Source organism: Fringilla coelebs (assembly GCF_963513975.1).
Source record: "Fringilla coelebs genome assembly, chromosome: 2".
Taxonomy (NCBI): Eukaryota; Metazoa; Chordata; class Aves; order Passeriformes; family Fringillidae; genus Fringilla; species Fringilla coelebs.
This window is the reverse complement of record NC_140029.1, coordinates 3,662,168-3,684,023: the sequence shown is the minus strand read 5'-3', so window position 1 is coordinate 3,684,023 and position 21,856 is coordinate 3,662,168. Positions and strand designations below refer to the sequence as shown.

Below are 21,856 nucleotides of genomic sequence, written 5' to 3'. Positions count from 1 at the left end.
GGCACCACCGCTATTCCCAGGGCCGACCGGAGCAGCCCCGCGGCCGCCGCCTCTCCCCCGCCACCCCTCACCGCTGCCGCCTCGCCGCGCTCAGCCCCGCCCCCGGTGCGCGTCACCGCCGCCTTCCTCGCGCGATCCTTCCGCGCCTCCTCCTCCTCTTCTCACCCGCCACCCACCCCGCTTCCCTTCGTGTATATTCCCTGCGGCCACACGTCTTCACCGCTGTTCCCTCGGCGCGCTCGAAGCGGCCGGTACTGCGGGAACTATTTTCCGCCGCCCCCCCGCGGGCGCTCCCGGCGGAGGTGTCGACGGCAGCTCCGTGGCGGGTGGTGCGGCGGCGATGGCGGCGGCGCCGCCGAGGCTGCGCTGAGGGGGGAGAGGGAGGGAGCGCTGAGGGGAGCGGGGGGGCGGCCGTGAGGGGAGGGAGGGAGGAGGGGAGGCGCTGACAGCGCCGTGCCGAGCCGGGCCCGCCGCCCTCAGCCCGCCATGGCCGAGCCTGCGGCCTCTTCCAGCTCCGGCGCGTCGCTGCCGCTCATTGAATCAGGTAACACCGCGGGCCGGGGTGAGGAGGCGCCGCCGGTGCCGCCATCTTCCTGCCCCCCCCTCAGGATGGGTCACGGCCGCCCCCCGGCTCATCCCCCGTGTCTCTTGCCGTGTCTCTTACAGAGCTTTACTTCCTCATCGCCCGGTTCCTGAGCACCGGGCCCTGCAGGAGAGCGCTGAAGGTGAGTCCGGGGCTCACCGGGGCGCGGGCACCCCGCGCTGCCCGCTGAGGGTCGGGGGGAGGTGGGAGCAGCCGCGCCCCCCGCTCTGGGGGAGCCGGATCGTGGCTTGTCCCTGACTTTGTGTTTTTCCCCTTCCCTCTGCAGGTGCTGGTGCAGGAGCTGGAGCAGCACCAGGTCTGTGTGGGCTCTGATGAAATCTTGCTGTAGTCAAAAGTTTCCTTTGCAAGTCATTCAAGTTTCTGCCGCTGTCTCAACTTTTCCTCCCCTCAACACACATTGTTTTGGATGTGGTCTGTAATCCCTCCTTTCCCCTTTAACTGCTCACGCTTTTTCTGTTTGTTTTTCCTTTATTTAGTTGCTTCCCAAAAGGTTGGATTGGCAAGGAAATGAGCATTATAGAAGTTACGAAGAATTGGTGAGACTTTTCTCTTTAAAAAAAACCCTTTTATTTACGGTGATGACATTGATGTTAGACCCTCTACCTTTAAGAGTAGGCCCAAATCTTCACCTTCCTGTACCATCCTGGCTCTGAACACGGGAGTTACTTTAGAAAGGGCCTTTAATTTCTTTACATCAGACTAACAAAAACACAAGCGGTGGTTTAAATTGAGGATATTGTTTACATAGCAGAGGTGGAGCTTGGCGTTGTGCAGTGGTACATGCCACTGCCTACATGCAGGCAGGAGCCAATCTACAGCGAGGTTTCATTTCGGAGTTTCAGGGACCAGGTTGTGAGGCACGTTATGATTTGTCGGTATTTATTTTCTGGTTGGTTTCTTTCAGCCCCCTCCAACAGATTAGGAAATGAAATCGCTGTTTAGAAACCGAGGGTTGGCACTTGTGGTGACTGTGAACGTGCTCACATCGCCAGCTCCTCGCTGGTCATGGCTTTGTTTCCAAAGTGCTGCAAAGATGGGGATGATCTCTCCACAAAATTTACTTTCTTCCCTTCCATGGCTGGTGTGGTGTGCTATGAATTGTTTTTTACAGAAGGCAGAGCTGTGTTTTGGGGCTTAATTTTGCTGCTTCTTAAGTGGCAAAGAGTTTGAATGCCAATGGGTGATGGCCTGGTGGTGCCTGCCGTGCCCTGTGTGGTTTTTATCCTGCTTTATTGTATTTGATAGTGTTCCCTTTAAAGAGTTGTTTATCCTTGCTTTTTCCCACCTAAGGTTCAGGTATTCCGGGTTAATTGACTGATTGTTGCAGTGAACTCCCTCTTGTGAAGCACTTAAAGATCTCAGGATCATATTTGCATAGAGAAGGAATGAAGTGTTGTTTAAAACACTTTCTTAATTATTTGATTATTGCTTGAAATGATAAGTGTGATTTCATTTCCTCTATTTGTTGTTGTGGTCAGTTGAGCAAGGAAGGTTTTAGATCAGTTTTTTTAAGTCACTAAGAAGCCTGGCCTTGCTAAACTGGAATGTTTTCAAGCTCTGACTTGAATTTAGGCAAGATGAAAGTAGGATTAAGCTTAGAAAGAATTGTTGGGTGGGTTTTTTTGTTGCTTCATTGTTGATTTCTTACCCCATTTCTTCTGGCAAAAAGCAGGGTGTTGGGAGATCCCATGTGTGTGTTTTTCTGATTTCAGGGCTGCTTTTTAACTGTGATTATTCTGCATATACAGTTGTCAAACTAATTCTTTACCATGTGCTGCTTCCATTTCTTTTTTTCCTGCATAATTTAAAGAAAATCTCTGCACTGGGCAGTAGTGTTTCAGAATCTCTAAATTAATCTTCTCAGAGTTTTAGTTTCTGTTTTTTGAGGGGCTCTGGGAACCTCTTGTCCCACTGGTCTCACTCTGAATTTGCAGAGACCACAGACAAATGCAGTCATGTGGTGTAATTATTTCTATTCCACTTTGCTCACCATGGAATTGCAATTCTTTAAAATAACTGTTCCTTCCAAAATATCAGCAAAACTACTTCAAAAAGAAAGGAATTGCAAGGTTTTGTATGCAAGGGCTGCATTTAGAAAATATATTAGAAAATATACTTATTGCTGATGGCATGCAAACAAAAAGGGTTTTAGTCTTTGGCAGAAAGCAGGCTGACCTTTCTGTCCTGGATGTTGTGGCTGGTACTGCTCCATACCAATTCAAGGGTCAAAATTGATAAAGGAATTCTGTCAAACTGCATTTTGTAGTCTTTGGGCTACCAGATATGTTTCTTACAATCAACCTTAAGCATCTGATGGGCTGATTTGCTTGGACAGATTTGCCTGTGGGGTAATGGGAACTGTTTAACTGATGTTATCTCCTCCCACCCTGCTAGGAATACAACCTGTACCCCACAAGCTTTATACCTGGATTTTATTATTAAAAACAAGTGTAAGGCTGTGACTTAAATTGTACCTTCTGAATGTTCTGTGTGCATTTGGGCAACTTTCTGGCAGCGTGTGGTATTTTATTTTTATTCCCACTGTTGTGTGAGCAGATCAGCCCTGTTGGGACACTTTTGCTCATCCCAGCTCGGCCCTTCAAGGGAACAGCATCAGCAGCACCAGCTTGTTCTGCCTGTGTTCTCAGCCACCTGGGCAGGAGGCCACATACCTGAGCTGGTGTGGCCCTGAGCTTCTCCTGAATGGATTGGCTGGGAATTCTCTGGCTGCTGCAGGAGCACTGTGGCTGCTGGGGCTGACTGGTTTGTTCATGGCCAGGTCACACTGGAGGAAGTGTGGGGCTGTCAATCCCAGCTGCTTCAGACCTCCCTAACAGCTTCAATTTAGGATTCTGATGGTTTGCTGTACTCAAGGCTGCTTAAATTCTTACTTTGTGTATTTAACTTCTGCATTATTGTGGTTGTCTTGATAAGAATAAGGATTTTTTAGATTGAACTCCCAGAAAGAAAAGGGGGGAAAATAATGAAAACCCGCACACATCTGTTCTTGTCTGAGACATCTGAGTGTGCGTGGGGGTGTATTTTTTTTTAGGTTGCTTGATGCAGATAGTGTGGGATCATTCCTGAATGTAGGGATGAATAGCTTGATCCTTTGGTTTAAGGAAGTAGGGCAGACTTAGGTTATGTGGTACTGGTTCTTCAAGGAAACTGTTTCCAGAGATTGTACTCAAACCTGCTGGTTTGCAGTTCACTGAACAAGTACCAGTAGTAGCTGCATAAATTCTTGTGCTTCAGTGCAACCACATTCTGCATGATCTTGAGTTCTAAGGGTTTGTATTTTATTTCTTATTTTTAGTACAAATCACAGGGTGAATTGGGCAAAGGCACTCAGTGTAGGGTGCCTCACAAGTGGGTGTCACAGGGGTGATTCCTGCAAGCTTCAAGTAATAAAATACTGATGTGCAGGAGTCACTTTACTCCAGTTATTTTTACTACAGCTCTCCCTAGCTTGCAGAGTACCCACTGAATTTACTAGATCAGAGCTTAACAGAATTTATTTTTCTCTGTATGTTGAACTTAAAAAATCAAATATACCTGTGCATATTGATGCTTTTAGATCCATCTGTTCTGGGTGTACCAACCTAATTTTTAAACCTTGAATTTCTGTTAGGTGCTGTCCAACAAACATGTGGCTCCAGATCATTTATTACAAATTTGCAAACGTATTGGCCCTATCCTGGATAAGGAGATCCCACCCAGCATTTCCAGAGTGAATTCCTTACTTGGGGCAGGGAGACAGTCCTTGCTACGGACAGCAAAAGGTAGGATCTGTTCTTTGTCTGAAATGGGGCCAATTCATTGCCATGTGTGCAGAGTTAGGATTGGGGAATAGCGTGAGAAAGGCAGGAGTGACACTTTGGAAGTGACCTCTTGGAATCCCAGAATGGTTTGGGTTGGAAGGGACCTTAAAGCTCTTCCCCTTCCAACCCCTGCCCTGGGCAGGGACACCTTCCACTGTGCCAGGCTGCTCCAAGCCCCAATGTCCAACCTGGCCTTGGGCACTGCCAGGGATCCAGGGGCAGCCCCAGCTGCTCTGGGCACCCTGTGTCTTCCCCACCCTCACAGGGAAAAATTTTTTCCTAACATCCCATCTAAACCTGTCGTACTTCAGCTTGAGGCAATTCCACCTTGTCCTTTCACTCAAAGCCTTTGTGAAAAATTCCTCTCCAGCTTTCTTGTAAATCCCCTTTAGTTACTGAAAGGTTCTTGTGATCATCTCATCTCAGTTCATATTATTAACTAATCGTTACTTTTCTGTATAAGTATTCAGGAAAATGTTAAAAAACAGTTGGAATTTTAGTTTTGTGTCATGTGAACTGCGGGGGTGCCATCATTTAGGAGTAATTTCAAAGTTTGCTGGTTGGTTGTATTGGTTTCTTCTCCTTCTGTTACTGTTAAATGGATTTTTCTCTTTAACTCATTATTGTTTGTGAGAAGTTTTGGAATAGTTGGTGCCTGGTTTTTCAGTGGGTTCAATCCTGTGTTTGAGACCAGTCTAGATGGGCTCTGCTGTGTTCTGGAGCGGCATCTCTCCTGGCATTTGTAACATATTTATGGTGAACTTCAACTGTTTTTGCAGATTGCAGGAACACCATTTGGAAGGGCTCTGCATTTGCTGCTCTGCATCGAGGCAGACCCCCTGAAATGCCTGTGAACTATGGCACCCCACCAAACCTTGGTAAGCTCCTCTCACCTCTGCCCACTGCTGCTGAGCTCATCTGAAATACTGGTTTTACACACAGAAAAAATTGCAGATACAACAAAACCTGACTTCATGAAATCAGAAAGTAATTTCTGGTAGCTTTTTAATATTAATGGCAATTGAATAAACCCAAGTTTTAGAACAGACATGTTTGAAACATGATGTGATTCCCTCTGTGTTCTAGTGGAGGTGCATCGAGCAAAGCAGTTAACTGGATATGCCAAGTTCAGCACCTCATTCCCAGGAAGTATGTACCAGCATGTCAAGATGCACAGGAGGATCCTTGGCCACCTCTCTTCTGTGTATTGTGTTGCATTTGACAGGACTGGACACAGAATATTTACTGTAAGTTGATGAAAGTACATCCAGCTCTGAACATAGTTTTAGATGATGCAAAGAAAAGAGCTTGGAAATGGGTGTTGTGCTGAAACTTCTGGAGATAAATATCAATGCTGGTAAAATGCAGCTCCCTCACTCTGCTTAAGTGGAACAATTTGCTGTAATTAAAGGTCAGAAGCATGTCAGAAGTTGTCCTTAATGAATATTTCTCTTTAGGGCTCAGATGACTGTCTGGTGAAGATCTGGTCCACCCACAATGGCAGATTATTTGCCACCTTACGAGGACATTCAGCAGAGATCTCTGACATGGCTGTGAACTATGAGAACACCATGATTGCAGCTGGGAGCTGTGACAAGATGATCCGAGTGTGGTGTCTGAGGACTTGTGCACCAGTTGCTGTCCTCCATGGGCACACAGGGTCCATCACCTCATTGCAGGTATGGGGCTTTTGAAGTGTTCCTGCATATTAAAAACTGAAATTATTTCTCTGTGGCTGCCTATGGGAGTAGTGAAATCTGAATGTGTAAATATTCATGTCAAAACTAAGTCAAATCACAGGATAAACCTGCTTAAAAACAAGTAAATTCCTTTCCATGTCTCTCTGGAATTCCTAAGTATTTAACTGAAGATAATGACAGGAATTATTTTTCACTTGAAGATCACTGCATATAATACTTGAGTTGCTGGAACAAAAGGGAATTTCTGGGAAATATCCTGTCCTCCTGTTGTCTCTTACTGGAGACATGATTAGCTATTCTGTGGGAATGTGTTCTGATCCAGTATATTATTCCTACAACTTTTTGGATGTGGGTATTTGCTTTAATCTCCAAAACAGGAGTTATTTCAGAAGGACAAAGGTGTAACGTGTATTTAAATTTGAAGGTGGTTTGATACATGATGTGCTCTTGGTGGTCCTTTGGATTCAGTCTGGTTTTGGCCTTTAATGCCTTAATTAATACAGAAATTAGTAGCTCATTATGAAGGTTTGGGGTGTTTTCCAGTGAGACCAACAGCTTTTCTTGAGAGGTGAAGAGTGGCTTGTGGAGCTCAGTACAAACAAATAATTTTGAATTTTTCTCAAAAATGCTGCCTCAGAGAGTAATCTTCATACCTGCACTTTATGTGGCATTCATTGCATTTTTTAGTTTTGTTGGTTTTTAATGTCTAAATACTTGAGGTGCTTCTTTTATTGCAGTGTGTGGATTTTTTTAATTTAGGCTTTCTTAGTAATACCATAATTGTACTATGTACAATTTATATGACTTTCCAATGCTAGTAATTGATGAACAGTTTAAACAAGTTGTGTCTGTAAAGTTTTCTGATGGGTAGCTCTGTGCATAGCAATAAATCTTTGTCTTAAAGGACTATTTCTGAGGAATTCCCATAAAATTCCTATAAAATTACATGTAATGCTAAGCTACACATTCAAACTATCTCACATCTCATGCTCTGCTTAATTATTTTTAAACTACACCTGTCTATTCCAACTTCCCTTTTTTCAGTCTGCTGTGCTCATTATTTTATTCATTGACAGGATTTTCAGTGAATGATTGTGGTCAGTGAAAACATCAAACCCAAACCACTGAAGGAATTGGGTTTTTTAATGCAGTAATTGAAACACAGACCACAAACTTACCTTAAAGTAGGGGAGGTATTCTTTGTAAACACTAAAAATGACTTACCAACAACTGCTCCAGCAGTTTGAGGTGAAAAATCCAAAATAAATCAAGCTTTTACATTAACTTTTTTTGAGAAGTTCATGAACAATTCTTTAATCTCTGTTTCTGCGTATGATTTTGCTTCCCTCTCTGCAGTTCAGTCCCATGGTGAAAGGCTCCCTGAGGTACATGGTCTCCACTGGGGCAGATGGAACTGTTTGCTTTTGGCAGTGGGATACAGATTCCATGAAATTCAAGTATGTGAATGGTTTGCTGGTTAACCTTTATGCCATTCTGGGCTTGAGTAAAATAAGTCAGGTGGTTTTTACTCCACTGGGTTTTTGTGGTTTTAAAAATACTGTGCAAATCATGTATTCAATAATTATTTTAAAGCAGCATTACCAGCTATATCCTTTACAAATTAATGTTCTTCCATTGACTTGGGAGATTAGTTGGGAAATACATTAATTTCTTTCTTCAGTAAAAGTACAAATGTAGGACAGCAGGTCTGGCTGGAAATGTAAATATGTTGGAAAATATAATGAAACTTGGTGGTGGTGTTGGTTTTCCAACAGTCCTGTAGTTTTAGGATGTTTCTTACAGAACTTGCATGCAGGATATATATGTTCAGGATAGTTTGAAATGTTCAATCTTTGTTTGTACCCAAAAAATTAATCACTAGCAAGAAGGGCTCTAGGGTGATCAGTATGTGTCTGGTGTTTTGCTGCATCATGGTATAAAATGATCCATGTTTAAATAAACATCCCTTTATGCTTTGAAATGTTGCTAAAAGCCAAGTTTTGGTGGTGTGACCTATTTCAAACATCCTTTCTTTTTCAGCACCAAGCCAGTGAAGTTCACAGAGAAGCCCAGGCCAGGGGTTCAGATGCTTTGTTCTTCATTCAGTGTGGGTAAGTCAGGTGGAGTTCAGCCTTGTGATTTCTTCTTTCCTCTCTTGTGACACTTGATTGTGACAGCTTTAAAATGGAGAAAACCTGCAGTTGTGAGTAAATAACTGCACAGATGTGCACTGTTAGCTGTGGCATAGTTAAATCATGGGACTTAGCTAACAGTGAAAGCCTGTTGAAGACACTGGTGATTTCACAGAGGTAAAAGCCACCTAATGTCTTTTTTTTCTATTCATCTTTAGTGGAGTTTTTATTTTTGTTTAATTCCCTCATGCAATGTTAAGGGTTGGCAAAATGGGTTCTCTGACATCCCACAGTCACCAGCAGTGGAGGTGGGCCCTGCCAGCAGGAGCTCCTGACCCAGTGCCAGGGATGCTCATAAAGATCTTCCTCTCAAGGATCCAGAAATGGATCTTTAATAAGTGCTTCATTCCTGCCTTGCAGTTTCCCTTCACTCAGTTCATGTTAATTTCAGAAATAAGAAGCAAATCAAAGTGTATCTTGTTAACATTGTCAGAACAGACCCCTGGCTTGTTTTGAGAGGGTGTTTTTGACATGTTGCTTGTTTGGTGGGTTTTTTTGGAGGTTGGTTGGGTTTTTTTTGAAAGCACTTAGAGGCAGGTCTTGGAATTTCTGCCACCTCAGCTAAATACTGGTGTGCTTACACTGTGTGCTTCACTTGACTGGTTTACTCACATTTCAGCCTAATTTTGATGCAGTTCACTGGCACAAATGAGGCACAGAGTACAATGAGAGTCATCTACATAATTCTGATTATCCAGAGCCATATTCCCCACCATTGAAGGCTTCTCTGCACAATTTAAGTTAAAAGTTCCACTATTGCCCTAAAGATATGTTTTAAAATCTTTGTAACACCAATTTATTTTTACTATGGCTGAGAACACTTTCTGGGGCGAGAAAGGGATTTCCTTCCATATGTGTGTCAGTAGAAGAGCATTAAAAATGTGCCATTCTCCAAATACTTGTGGGGTTTTTTTTATTTAAACCAGGCCTCTCAGAAATGGTGGTGACCTGTTTTAATTTCTTCCACAGCAGGTTAATTATTGCTTGATTTTTACAGGTGGGATGTTTTTAGCAACTGGCAGCACTGACCATGTCATCAGGATGTATTTTTTTGGCTCTGAAACACCTGAGAAAATAGCTGAATTGGAAAGTCATGCTGTAAGTAATTAGTTAATTAGTCATTTGAAACAATTTTGAAGTCACAAGATGATTTTATGAGTGGGTTTTTAGAAATGCTCTTAATTAATTTTGTTTGCATTAATGTTTCCTCTAGTACAAAATCTGACTTTATTTTTGTTGCATTGATAAGGCTTGGTCAGTACTTATTTTTTTTATGTAAGGGAGACTTTTCCACTCTGAGATAAAGTGTGGTATCTGCTTTTCTGCAGTTTAAATTGTGATAAAAAGGAATAATTGTTTATTTTTTTAAAGAATGTGTAAGTAGGAGTAGGAACAACAGACTTGTCACCATTACAATTGACTTATGGTATTGGAAATGTATTTAAATATGATTCAGTTGCCAACCAGGCTATTTAATCTGTTCATCCTTCATGTTTAATTCAGGCAGGTTTTAAAAGATGCATTTTAGATACATTATTGGTTAGTGAATTCTGGGAAGTGTTTGGACTTGCTGTGCGGTTAAAACTCTTAAAAATAACACAGCATTTTATTTTTTTATTATTTCAGATTTTACTAAACTCAGAATTGTCAAAAAACATATTTCCTGTTTAAAAAATAAAAGTTGAACACTTTTTCTTACAGGACAAAGTTGACAGCATTCAGTTTTCTAATGGTGGGGACAGGTAAGTTGAAAAATGCTGAAATATGGCCAAAAAATACATAATTTTGGAATTAAGAATCTATTACTGAATGTTCCCAGTAAAGAAAAATCCCCTTATTTAGAACTCAGAATGGAAATTTTGGACTGATGCAGGAGCATAATTAAGCTTCAGGTGTTGCAGCTTTCTGTTGATCTGTGTTAGGTGATACCTCTTGCCTGCTTGAGGTTTTATTTACCTGGAGGAATTTCACTACTTTTTCATGTACCCAGTGTGTTTGTAGCCTCATAAATCTCCTTTTCCTCTTCCTTTCCTTTCAATTTTGCTGGATATTGTATAGGAAATAGGAAAAATGCAGTGAAATGATAAAAAAATAAATTACAACCTTTTAATGTGATTTGTTCTTGCCTCTACTTCAGTGTCTGAAACTCTGCAATTTCTTAAAGTATGCTGAAGTCCTATACTGAGGAGGAGTTGAGGATGAATTTGTGAATTGAATTAAACTTTGGAACTTGGTTCTCTGTTCTTCATACTTTGACAACTTTATTTAGTTTTCCAGTTCAGCAAAACTCTTTCCTGCTTTTCTGGAAAGAAAGTCAATAGAAAGAATTCTCTTGAACACAAATTGAAGATTTCACTTCTGTCAGTCTTTCACTGCAAGGTCTATGTTGTGGTGGTGTCTAACTCTAAGCATACTTTCAAGCAGATTTTTTGGAGAATAAATGAATGAATTTTTTAAACTTGTTCAGGTTCATAAGTGGCAGCAGAGATGGAACAGCTCGGATCTGGCGTTTCGAGCAAGCAGAGTGGAGGAGCATTTTGTTGGATATGTCTGATCGACTGCTGGGGTAGGTGAAGTGTTCATTTCATGGTTTCTTTGTGTAAATTCAGAAAGATTGAAAAACTCAATTACTCAAATGTGAGAGTGACAGCAACATTCTGGTCAAGTTCTGTGGTCTTGGGAGGGGTGAATTGAGTGTTGTGGTGATGTAATAATTGCTGACTTTGAGTGCTTTCATAAACTCCTAAGTGTTCAGAAAGCTCTCAGATGTACTCTGTACCTAGTTAATTTTACTGCCTCTTTTCAGGGAAAAAAGTGAACAGAAAGAATCTTACTTCTCTCTTTGGGTTTTAGTCTGACACCTGGTGTGTCACGGGAGAAATATTTTTAGATAAGTAAAAATAAAGTAGGTGGTGACCTATTTGCAGGAGAGGTCATGACATGGAATAGGTGGCTTTCCTCAAGGACTGATCTTGCTGATTTGTTCTCATTTTCTGCTTTTAAAAAAGGGAATTAATGAAATGCTAGTGATACCCAGTCTGAATAATGTTATTAGAGATAAAAATCAGATTATTATGTGGTGTTGGGTAAATGTGAAGGGGGAATGATTTACAGGAGTACAGAAGCTCAGTAAGCTTCCACAGACACTGAACAGAAATTCATTTGTAGGTGATTAAATGAGATTTTGATTAAGTCATTTGTAGGTGATTAAATAAAAAGCCAAACCTTGGATACACCATTTGATTGGAGAGTGATTTCAGGCTTTTCCTGTGATGAAAAAGACCATGAAAGAAACCTGATTTTACAAAGGAGGAGTTATTAATATTTGAGATTTGACAGTGGCTGTGTAGTTCAGAGTCTTTGTAAGTGGAATAAAGATAATCACATGTGAAGGTGTTTCAAGGAAAACTTTATTCCTTGGGATGACTGGAAAAAGGCTGAGGGGCAATGTTACAGTATCCTATAAATGTATTTTAGGGAGAGAATAAGGAAATAGATTGAGGTTTAAATAAAATGTTACCTTTACTGTATTTCTTGTGGGACTCATTAAAAAATGCTTAGCTAATGTAGAGGTTGGCTTGGGAATCAGTTAGTTGGAAAAGCTGACTGTAAAAAGTCCAAAATTTTGCAGGATTTATGTTAGGACTCTAATTTAGAGGAGCCAAGATTCCATGAAAGAGGAAAGCCTTTTTGCCTTGCATCTCAAATGGAAAACAGATTATCAAGTCCTTTCAAATTGAAAAATCCAGATTTGCTTTAAATGAAGGATTTTGCAGACAAAAATTTCAACCCAAATTTAATTCTTCACTTCCTTTCTGTTGTCTGATTATTGTATTTTGATGTAGAAATGGGCTAATTAAAATATAAAATACATCTCTGACCTGTTTGACTTTTTTCAAATAGTGACACTTGTGCAGAAGAAGACAAATTCATGAAGCCTAAAGTAACCATGATCGCATGGAACCAAAATGACAACTATGTTGTTACGGCTGTGAATAATCACCTGCTCAAAGTTTGGAATTCCAGTACAGGGCAGTTGCTCCATGACTTGGTGGTATGGGATTTTCCTTGCTTTTGGAAGATGTTCCTGGAATTGCAGTGACATGTGTATGCTGAATTTATAATTAGAGCTGATTAGTCTTGAAAGCTCTGTATAGATGGTACAAGTGGGATGTTCCTTGGAATTCTTCTAACTAAAATTTGCTGCTTCCTCCAGATTTGGAATTTCCCTGTAAATAAAAGAACAAATAAATGTGGAATAAATACATTCTTGTGCAGTAACTCACCCATTGAATAATTCACCATTCTTTGGCAAAAGCTTCATATTTCTAGAGCTCTGGCTTGAATCTAGAAAATTTTTACCTTTGGAATGCTCAAATCTTTGTGGCTGCCTGGGTTTTAATTTTCCAGAGAGGACAGCACAGGCTTTGGGCTCTGTTGTGAACATCCTGCTGATGTGGATTTCTCTTGATTCCCTGTGATGTGCAATTTTCCATTGCAGGGCCATGCAGATGAAGTGTTTGTCTTGGAGACCCATCCCTTTGATTGCAGGATAATGCTGTCTGCAGGCCATGATGGCAACATCTTCATCTGGGACATCACCAAAGGCACCAAAACAAAGCATTATTTTAACATGGTAAGAGCCTCTTCAAACACCATTTGTGCACAGCAGTGTGTTCAGTACCAGCCTAAGGAATTGCAGCCAACACTCACACCGTTGCACCCTTAGGGGAAAAATACCCAACCAAACAGGAAAACCTGAACCAGCAAAATTTATGAATTCATTTTATTTTCTTAGAGCTTTTTACCTTAGAATTTGCTGATTATTGCAGATTTTACACTATTTTTTACTGAAGATCATTGTGCACTTCATTCATATTAATTGTTTTCCTCAGCTGAGGTGAGGAGTCATCTAAAAGGCTCTGTTTTATGCCATTGTTTTAAGATACTTGTATTTTCCACAGGATTAAAAATTATAATCTTAATATTCATTGGCACAGTGCTTGAGGGCTCTATTTGACAGCTCATCGTTAATACTTTAAATTAGGTCGTTTTCTCTGAGACTTAGGTTCTGATCTAATGTTCATATAAATTTTTTATCCTTTTTTCCCTGGTCAGTCAGCAGCAAAGAGCATTTTTTTTTTTAAGTTCTTCAAATAAAGAGCTTCTTTTATTCTTAATTTTTTTTTTCTTGTCTAGAAAGTTGTTTAATGAAACTAGTGTATATTAGCTCCAGTTTATTTCAAGCAGTGTGCTGACAGCTAAAAAGCCTTAGAAAAACATGTTTATTTCTTTATTTTATTCTCTGAACAGTAACTTTTCATACCTTCTAGTGCATCCTTTAGAATTGGTTCAGAACTTAAATTCAAGGGGAAAAGAAATATACTGGAGTAACAAAATTATTTGGGCTTTAATTGGAGTTGTTTAGGGAAATGCATGGAGTAATTAATTTTTGATGCTTATGGTTTGCTCTGAAAAAATATCAAATAATCTTGAATTTTTTTTTCCTTCAATCCAGATTGAAGGCCAGGGACATGGAGCTGTTTTTGACTGTAAATTTTCACCAGATGGGCAGCATTTTGCATGCACAGATTCTCATGGACATCTGCTGATATTTGGCTTTGGCTGTAGCAGGCCTTATGAAAAGGTAAGTTCAGCTTTTTATCAGATCTCTGTATGGAGTTTATAACTAAAATTACATTATAACATTCATTTAAAAGTTTATATGTAAAAAAATAATTTGTGTGGTTAGAAGATTTAAATATAATGGATTCCTTGATGTCTCTAAATTGTCTTGCTTATATGATCCTGGCACAGCAGAAAAAAACCCGATGTCTTAACATTCCCATGGGAGTAGCTCCCAAGAATGTTCCTGGAATACATTTTCATCTTGGAGACAGCTAATTTACCTTCATTGTTCAACCTCAAAAATGCTTCTGTTTCTGATTTCTGCTCATTTATCTTGCAGTTCTTTAGGCCTTTCCTCACTCAAGCCCAAATTCACTGTAGTTGATTAAATTAAGCAAAAGTAAATTATTGATCCAACGATTTATTCTTTCCTAAATTTTTGCATTTATCAGCCTGCTTCCTTTTTCTTTTGATGAATACACATTTTTTTTCTTCACTTCCCTCCATTTTTCTTTGGATTGCAGTGCTAGTTCCATGTGTGTCATTTTAAAGAATTATTTTTTCCTTGCTTTGCGTTCTGAGCTGAAATTGAAACTTGTTCCCTTCGTCTTTGCCATCACTGCTGGAAGCAAACATTCTGACTGTGATCTAATAGTTATGTAACCATTTTCCTTCAACCTCATGGACTCAGAAGATTTTTGGTTGTAGAAAAATCTTCAGGTGGATATGGGTTAAGAATGAAATCATGATTAGGAAAACTTTAATTTCAGCTGGTGTTGAGCTTTAGCCAAAGATTTCCTTGCAAGGAAACTTTGGGGCCACTCATGAGCTGGACTTGGTGACCCTTTTGGGTCCCTTCCAACTCTGAATACTCTGTGATTCTAATAATTGTAGGGCAAAAATGCAGAATGAGAGATAAATATTTTTTTAAGTGTAAAGCAGTACTTCTGCATCAAGTTACCTCAGCTTTGTTTTCTGGAAGAATTTTGTTGCCTACAAAAGCACTATAGAAAGTTGCAGTGCTGCAAAATCCATCCAGTTTAACTGAAGTTACACATAACTATTCTTTCTAATTGGGAACTTGACCTTTCTTCTACCTTTAAATAGATTTTAGAGACTTTAGTGCTTGTTCCTTGTTCTGTAGCATATTCTTATTTCCAAGTTGCTAACATAAAAATAAAATTTCCTTTTAGATTCCTGATCAGATGTTCTTCCACACTGACTACCGGCCGCTGATCCGAGACTCCAACAACTACGTGCTGGATGAGCAGACCCAGCAGGCCCCTCACCTCATGCCCCCTCCCTTCTTAGTGGATGTGGATGGAAACCCTCATCCAACAAAATATCAGAGATTGGTACCAGGAAGAGAGAATTGTGCAGATGAACATTTGATTCCTCAGCTTGGATATGTAGCAACAAGTAAGAATATCGCTAAAGCTCTACATTCAGGAGTAGGTTATTCATTAGTTCCTAGGGGGGCATCAGCAATTTAAAAATACACTTTTTTTCACTTAATGTTTTGTATTTGTGTTCAGTAGAGATGTTGGAAGGTCCTACAGTGAATACAATTTAAACAAGCAAAAAAAATCAGTTGTTCAAATGGATATTGCAGTTGTTTTCTGTGGACAGGGATGTTCACAAACCGTTTGTACATTCCATAAATGTTTTACTTGGAATAAATAAATTATTTGTTCTGTTTTACACTTCCAAGGTGATGGGGAAGTTGTTGAGCAGGTGATTGGCCAGCAGACAGTTGACCAGGATGAGCCAGGCTTGGAGCCCAGCATTCTGGATGGGATGATCAGACAGCTACAGCTGGAACAGGATCAGAGAACTGGAGCTGATCAAGAATCTGCTCCAAGTGGCCCCCAGAATGGGGAGGGAACACCCAGGAGAGGTTAGAACTGCTGATAAATTCTACAGTAATTGTTCTCTGTTTTTATTGTACTGTGTGAAATACTGAAACAAGTTTTGACTTCAGTGTAGTTTCAAGGACTGAGATTACCTTAACATTTTGATACCTGGTTATTTTTATTCATTAAAATCTGCTCCTCAGATTAAATTACAAAGCCTTTCACTTTAAAAGGAAAAGGTCATTAATAACATGCAAAATAGATACAGTAGAATTTTTTGCAAATGTTTGCCAGTATAAGTTATTTTTGCATTCCTTACTTTTTGCAAAGTAAGTATTGTGCCATTATTCAAACTGGTTTCCCCTTTAGAGATTGAAACAAGATACTTTCCTAAGCTGTGTCTTTGTAGTTTTAATTATGTAGTTATATAATAGAGATTTAAAAATATATATTTTCTTACATAATTATACATTTAATTATATGCACTCAGCTCTAGGAAAAGTACTTTTTAGAGCCTCACTGGCCTCAGAGTTGTCTGAAGTAATTCAGAAGAGCCCTTCTGTTACACTGCAATTCCTTCCACTGTGGAAGTGTTTGGGAAGCCACTGGAGTGTGGTACTCAGTGCTCACCTTGTCTGGTTGACAAGGTGGTCATTGGTGAAATGCTGGATCTTGGAGGTCTTTTTCAGCCTAAATGACTCTGTGATTGTCTGAAAACAGTAGCAGAAGTAACCATTTTTAAAGTACTTTGTGTATTCTCTCTGTGTTTTCTACAAGACGCGTAATCCTCCAGAACTGATGCCTTGTGCAGGCTGAGCTAGAGCAGAAGCTGGGCAGAGCTAAAGAACAAAGCAGGGATTTATTCAAAGGATTTGCTCCATGGACCCACCTTGGGCAGCACCAGAGCCCAGCCAGGGCTGCACCCAAGATGACCCAAAATGGCCCCAAAATGCACGGCCGGGCACGGGGTCTCTCCCTGGGATCAGCTCTGCTCCATTTGCACCTTGCAGTTCATTGTCCCATCCCAGCTTTAGCCCCTGCAGTCCCACCCTGCTTGTTTTTCTCTCTCCAGCCCACGGGGTTTGTGCTCCTGGCTTGAGATTTGGCTCATTTGTCCTTGGTGCCCAGCTGGAGCAGGAATTGTTTTGTCTCCCTGCTCAGTGCACAGAGCTCAGCATCCCATAAGAAGAAGCCCACAGACTAAAGCAGCACAGAACGTGAAAAATAGAAAAGCTCAAACCCGAGGCATCACTGAAGGCTCTAAAGTCACATACTTGGAGATAAAAATTATTCTTTTTTTTTTTTATATCTTTTAACAAGAATCTTCCAATTCCCTTCAGCATGGCAAAACCACTTTGATTTGTGTGTTTCAGCTTTCAGAAGGCCGAGTTTGGACATCCAGTCCCCGCCCAACATCGGGCTGCGGCGCAGCGGGCAGGTGGAGGGTGTGCGGCAGATGCACCAGAACGCCCCGCGCAGCCAGATGGCCACCGAGAGGGACCTGCAGGCCTGGAGGCGCAGGGTGGTGGTGCCAGAGATCCCCCCCAGCTTGCTCAGGTCTGTCTGCAGCCTGCAGGTGATGTCTGGAGAGGCTGTCTAGAGCAGAGGCTAGGCAGAGTGCAAGAGCCGGGCAGTGCAAGAGCCTGGCAGAGGCTACGTGCACCATGGACGATGGTCAAGAGTTTTTTGGCAGATATAACTTTGGTCTGTTTGCATATCAGAGGTTAATTGTCCAATTACAACTTCAAGTAATAAGTCATATCCCCCTAGTTTGCTTCTCCCCCCATTTCACTTTTGTTTATACTTTTGTTCAACCCCCAACTGCACTTGGGCAGTGCAAGAGCCTGGCAGAGGCTATGTCCATGATGGACAATGGTCAGGAGTTTTTTGGGCAGATATAACTTTGGTCTGTTTGCATATCAGAGGTTAATTGTCCAGTTATGACTTCAAGTAATGAAGTCATATCCCTCTTGTTTGTTTCTTCCCCCAGTGCACTTTTGTTCATAATTTTCAGGGCCTGAGGCAGCTGTTGTGACCTTGGTTTCCAGGCCCAGAAGGATTGTTTAGTCTGACCAAAATGTGAAGAGAAGTAGCTAGCATTCTATGTAGAGTTCAGAATTGTGCACTAATCCAGTACATAATCTGAAAAATATAAAAGTGACAACTTCAAGCAGCACTAGGGACAGCACAGCAGCTTGGTTTGTCTAAATTAAGTGATGTTACACCAAAGATAAAATGGATACTGTTGGAATACTTCAGCATTGTAGCAGATGTGCTAAAAGCTTAAAATTGTAAGGTCCATTCCATGAGAAGAAAGGGGACTTGTCAACTTGAATGATTGTCCCCTATTTCAATATTTTAAGTCATCTCCAGGCCAGCTAGGTCACCTAGATTCTTGCTTTCTCCAAAATAAAAGATACAGGTTGAATTAATTTCCATGGAAGAGTTGGGTGAGATTGTGCTCTGTCAGACTGTTGGAGATGATGAGTTATAACCCCTTGAAATGCTCAGCCAGTTGCTTTCAAAAGTACTATCAGTACTGATCTGTGAAAAGGAAAATTAGTAGCTAAACATCTCTGTTTAAAGCTACAACCATAGGCACATCTCTGAGGCTTTTAAGAATCATTCCCAGTGTTGGGAGGTAGAGTGACTGCAAACGGAAAAATGTGAATTAAAAATGAGGTTGAAAATGTAGATTATATTTTGATGTTTGGAAGGAAGACTTTCTTAGCATCTGTATTTTTTGCTCTTACCTGGGAATGATAGGATGGTTTAGAGTTAATTGAGCAACAATAACATCTGAAATTAAAAATGGAATGGAATTGGGTGTGAGAGAGATCCCTTAAAGAGACCAGCATTGTCAAAACAGGTGTAAAATTAGATTTTCATGGCTTTCTTGCAGGAAACAGGAAGAATATCGGATTGCAAAAGGGGAAGAAGAGAGAGATCTTTATGCAGCAGAAAATAAAAAGTCATTTGAATCACTGGAAAAGGTATGTGGCAGCTTCTGGAAAAGTGAGCATTCTGTGCCCAAGGACAAGTGGTGGTGTAGAAAATTAAAGCAGAGGTTTCTGGTATTGTCTTCCAAGGACTCTGATGATTCAGCTCCCAATTATTGCAGGACAAAGCTTGATTTATTTTTATGGATACCTGGAATTCTTTTTGCTTTCAGTCTTGCCTGCTTCTATGTGAGGTATTTGGGAGTAATTTTTAAAGGCAGGATGGTGTTCAGGCCCTTCTGGTTTGACTGCAGTTACACAGTTATTGCAAGTCCTGCTAAGCACTGAGAGCATTCAGGGTCCTGTACTTGAGCAATCACAGGTTATGTTGCTGTTCCTTGTCATTTTACTTTAGATAACAACGTTTTGTGTGTAGGGAACCTTCTTCAGACTTCCCTCCTTTCAAGTGCTTTTTTTATCACCTTTTTGGTTTTGTGGGAGAGATTGGCAAGAAGAAAACATTGGTTATTGTGCTGTTTTTATAAACTTGTTGCCTGATTTGCTGTGTTTTAGAGTGCAGAACAATTTGACACAAGAATTCTACTGCACAGTCCCCTTTACTGAGGGGAGCTGGGGTTTGAAACAAAATTATCTTTAAGGTCCCTTCCAACCGAAGCGATTCTCTGCTTTTATAATTGCATGTTGTAGGCAGTTATGTCTTGATTCTGTAAATACATTTATCAAGTGATATGAATGAAACTGTCACAGTAGTTTATAAAGAAAAAGAAGAATTTCTTAGAACAACTAATAAATTTGTAACAGCAAATTTTAAACTTTGGGCTTACCTGAAAGTTATTTCTTGTAAAAGGGAGTTTTAACTTCATCATGCTGTTTCAATTTTTGCATTCAGCAGTGCTTTTAGCAACCCTTTCCCCCTTATAAAAATTTGCCAGATAAATATTTTTATTTAACTCCTGTTCTTTCCCTTCTTGATAAATCAGAGTGACTCTGAGTCTTCACTAATCCAATCAAAGCGTCGGCTGCACAGACGGAAATATTCCAACTACAGAACACGGAAAAACATTGAGCAGCTGGAGTCTTCTGAGGAGGAGAGGGACAACTGCTTTGGCTTGATAGAGCAGGTGAGTTCTCCTCTGAGTTTGGGTTTTGAGCTTGAGTTGCTCAGTAAATGAAATTTCATGTAGATGTGCCTTTTCTCTGTTAAACAAGCAAACAAAAAACTTCCACCCCTTCTTTTTCCAGAGAAAGTATTCTTTAAGCATTATCATTGTTGGTACTTCTCAAACCTGTTGTGTTGCTTTAATAAAGACACTATTTCCTGTCAGTTTTTAAATGACTCAGCTGGATTTGCTGAGAATTTTCTAAACCAAGTCCACAGCCCATGTCAAAAATCTGATGGACAGCTGGTTGGCTTCAGATGACATTTGGAGTTTAGATGTGCTTTAGTGTTTTTCTATGGAAATTTTGAAGATTCTTGCAAATGTGATTCTTCCACAGGGTCTGCTCCTCTGACCTGAGGTGACACAGGGCTTTGTGGATAGCAGGAGCTTTTTGTTGTGTCTGATGTGTTATCAGACTGTAAATGGGTGATAGGACTGCCCTTGTCTTGCCTTGCCCACAAGGAAGTAGTTTTAAACTGGGAAAAGAAGTGGAAGGAGCAGAGAAGCTCAGGTTTGTTGGAGCTGTCCCTTTGTTAAGGAAGAGCAGTGAACAAAAGGGAGCATGTTCAGGGATTAGGAAATCTTGCAAATAAGATAAGGAATGGTGCTCCTTGAAAATGGACTCTCCTTTCCTTGCCTCTTAATAAAGAATTTCAGTGTATAAAAGCAATAAATCACTTAAATTGAATGTAAAGTTCAGTGAGTATTGAACTTTGGTATTGTAGTGTATCATCTGCACAGTCTATGAGCAGGTTTTAGTGAGAGGACTCTCAGCTTTGTTACTCTGAAAATGACAGTTGGACTAATTCAAACTTTTGAAGCTGCCATTGAAATCTCATGGGATTTCTCCTATTTTTAATTTTTTTTGCTTGACAGAATACATCTTGACACATGAGCATTGTATCACACTGACTCAGTTATGAAAAACATTTAAAACATTGTTATTAATGCAAATAGTTGATGAGCAACAATCAGGAAATTAGTAAAGTCATAATGTATTTTGGTGTATCTCTACTGTTTAGTGTTGCATTTAAATACATGCAAGAGTACTCTAATGAGTACTTGGTCAAACATTTGATACTAAAAGGATGGGGGGGGAAAAACCCTCAACTTGTATAACTAATGAAAAAAAATCATAGCAGTGACAGAACATCCCCTTGTATATGGAGAGAAGATGTTTTTCTTGATCTGTTCCTTTTGTGATGTAAATTCTTCCCTGTCATATTTTATTATGAACTTTACATGGCCTGATTACTTTGATTTCCATTTTAACAACTTTTTACCAAACTTCTTTGAATTTGATAATATGGACAACATGTTTTTAAATTTCAGACCCTTAAAACATGGGTTTAGCTTAAGTTTGTATTTTTAAATTTAGGAAGCTGAAGAAAGTGAGGGCTCTGGTTCATCTGATGAAGAGGAAGAGTGGAGAAGTGACAAGAAAAGCAACAGTAATAGTTCGAGGTAAAGTGAAAAAACACATCCAATAATAAGTTTTACTTGAATTTTGACAAATTAAGAGTTGTACAAAAGCTCTGTTGTGCTTCAGATGTGATCATGTAGTAATAATAATATAAGGTAGAATTCATATACTTGACTGACCCATTATATTGTTACTTACTGTTCCATTTCATCAAAAATTTTTTTTTTTTTTTATTGTAACTCTAAGTCTCTGGTTTTTTTTTTTGCTGTATGGCAAAGAGGAATAAGAGTCTGGATTATTTCTATAGTGTGTTTTGGTCTGGTTTTGGAGGGAAGATTTTGTTTGGGGAATTTTTTTCCCAATTTTGTTTGGGGAATCTTTGGGATTTTTTTTCCTTGCTCTTAAAAAAAAATTTGAAAAATCTGAATTTTTAAAAGTTTCTGGTTTTATGAGATCTGTTATAGATAACTTTTTAATCACTTCCTTGTGGTTATACTCTTTTAGAACTCTTTATT

General features: G+C 40.1%; 1 protein-coding gene across 1 annotated transcript in view; it reads left to right on the top strand.

Annotated features, from left to right (window-relative positions):
* The first annotated feature begins 466 nt into the window (after nucleotides 1-466).
* Nucleotides 467-21,856, top strand: part of BRWD1 (bromodomain and WD repeat domain containing 1) — a 42,652-nt gene continuing 21,262 nt past the window's right edge. The window contains exons 1-22 of the mRNA XM_084200883.1: nucleotides 467-544; nucleotides 667-725; nucleotides 870-899; nucleotides 1,081-1,140; nucleotides 4,236-4,386; nucleotides 5,205-5,303; nucleotides 5,512-5,672; nucleotides 5,883-6,104; nucleotides 7,482-7,582; nucleotides 8,166-8,236; nucleotides 9,315-9,415; nucleotides 10,019-10,059; nucleotides 10,785-10,883; nucleotides 12,221-12,371; nucleotides 12,819-12,953; nucleotides 13,836-13,964; nucleotides 15,139-15,364; nucleotides 15,657-15,842; nucleotides 17,172-17,355; nucleotides 18,701-18,791; nucleotides 19,739-19,879; nucleotides 21,297-21,382. Of these exons, the coding sequence (XP_084057009.1) occupies nucleotides 487-544; nucleotides 667-725; nucleotides 870-899; nucleotides 1,081-1,140; nucleotides 4,236-4,386; nucleotides 5,205-5,303; nucleotides 5,512-5,672; nucleotides 5,883-6,104; nucleotides 7,482-7,582; nucleotides 8,166-8,236; nucleotides 9,315-9,415; nucleotides 10,019-10,059; nucleotides 10,785-10,883; nucleotides 12,221-12,371; nucleotides 12,819-12,953; nucleotides 13,836-13,964; nucleotides 15,139-15,364; nucleotides 15,657-15,842; nucleotides 17,172-17,355; nucleotides 18,701-18,791; nucleotides 19,739-19,879; nucleotides 21,297-21,382 (2,582 nt within the window). The 5' untranslated portion in view covers nucleotides 467-486. The remainder of the gene's footprint in view (nucleotides 545-666; nucleotides 726-869; nucleotides 900-1,080; nucleotides 1,141-4,235; nucleotides 4,387-5,204; nucleotides 5,304-5,511; nucleotides 5,673-5,882; nucleotides 6,105-7,481; nucleotides 7,583-8,165; nucleotides 8,237-9,314; nucleotides 9,416-10,018; nucleotides 10,060-10,784; nucleotides 10,884-12,220; nucleotides 12,372-12,818; nucleotides 12,954-13,835; nucleotides 13,965-15,138; nucleotides 15,365-15,656; nucleotides 15,843-17,171; nucleotides 17,356-18,700; nucleotides 18,792-19,738; nucleotides 19,880-21,296; nucleotides 21,383-21,856) is intronic.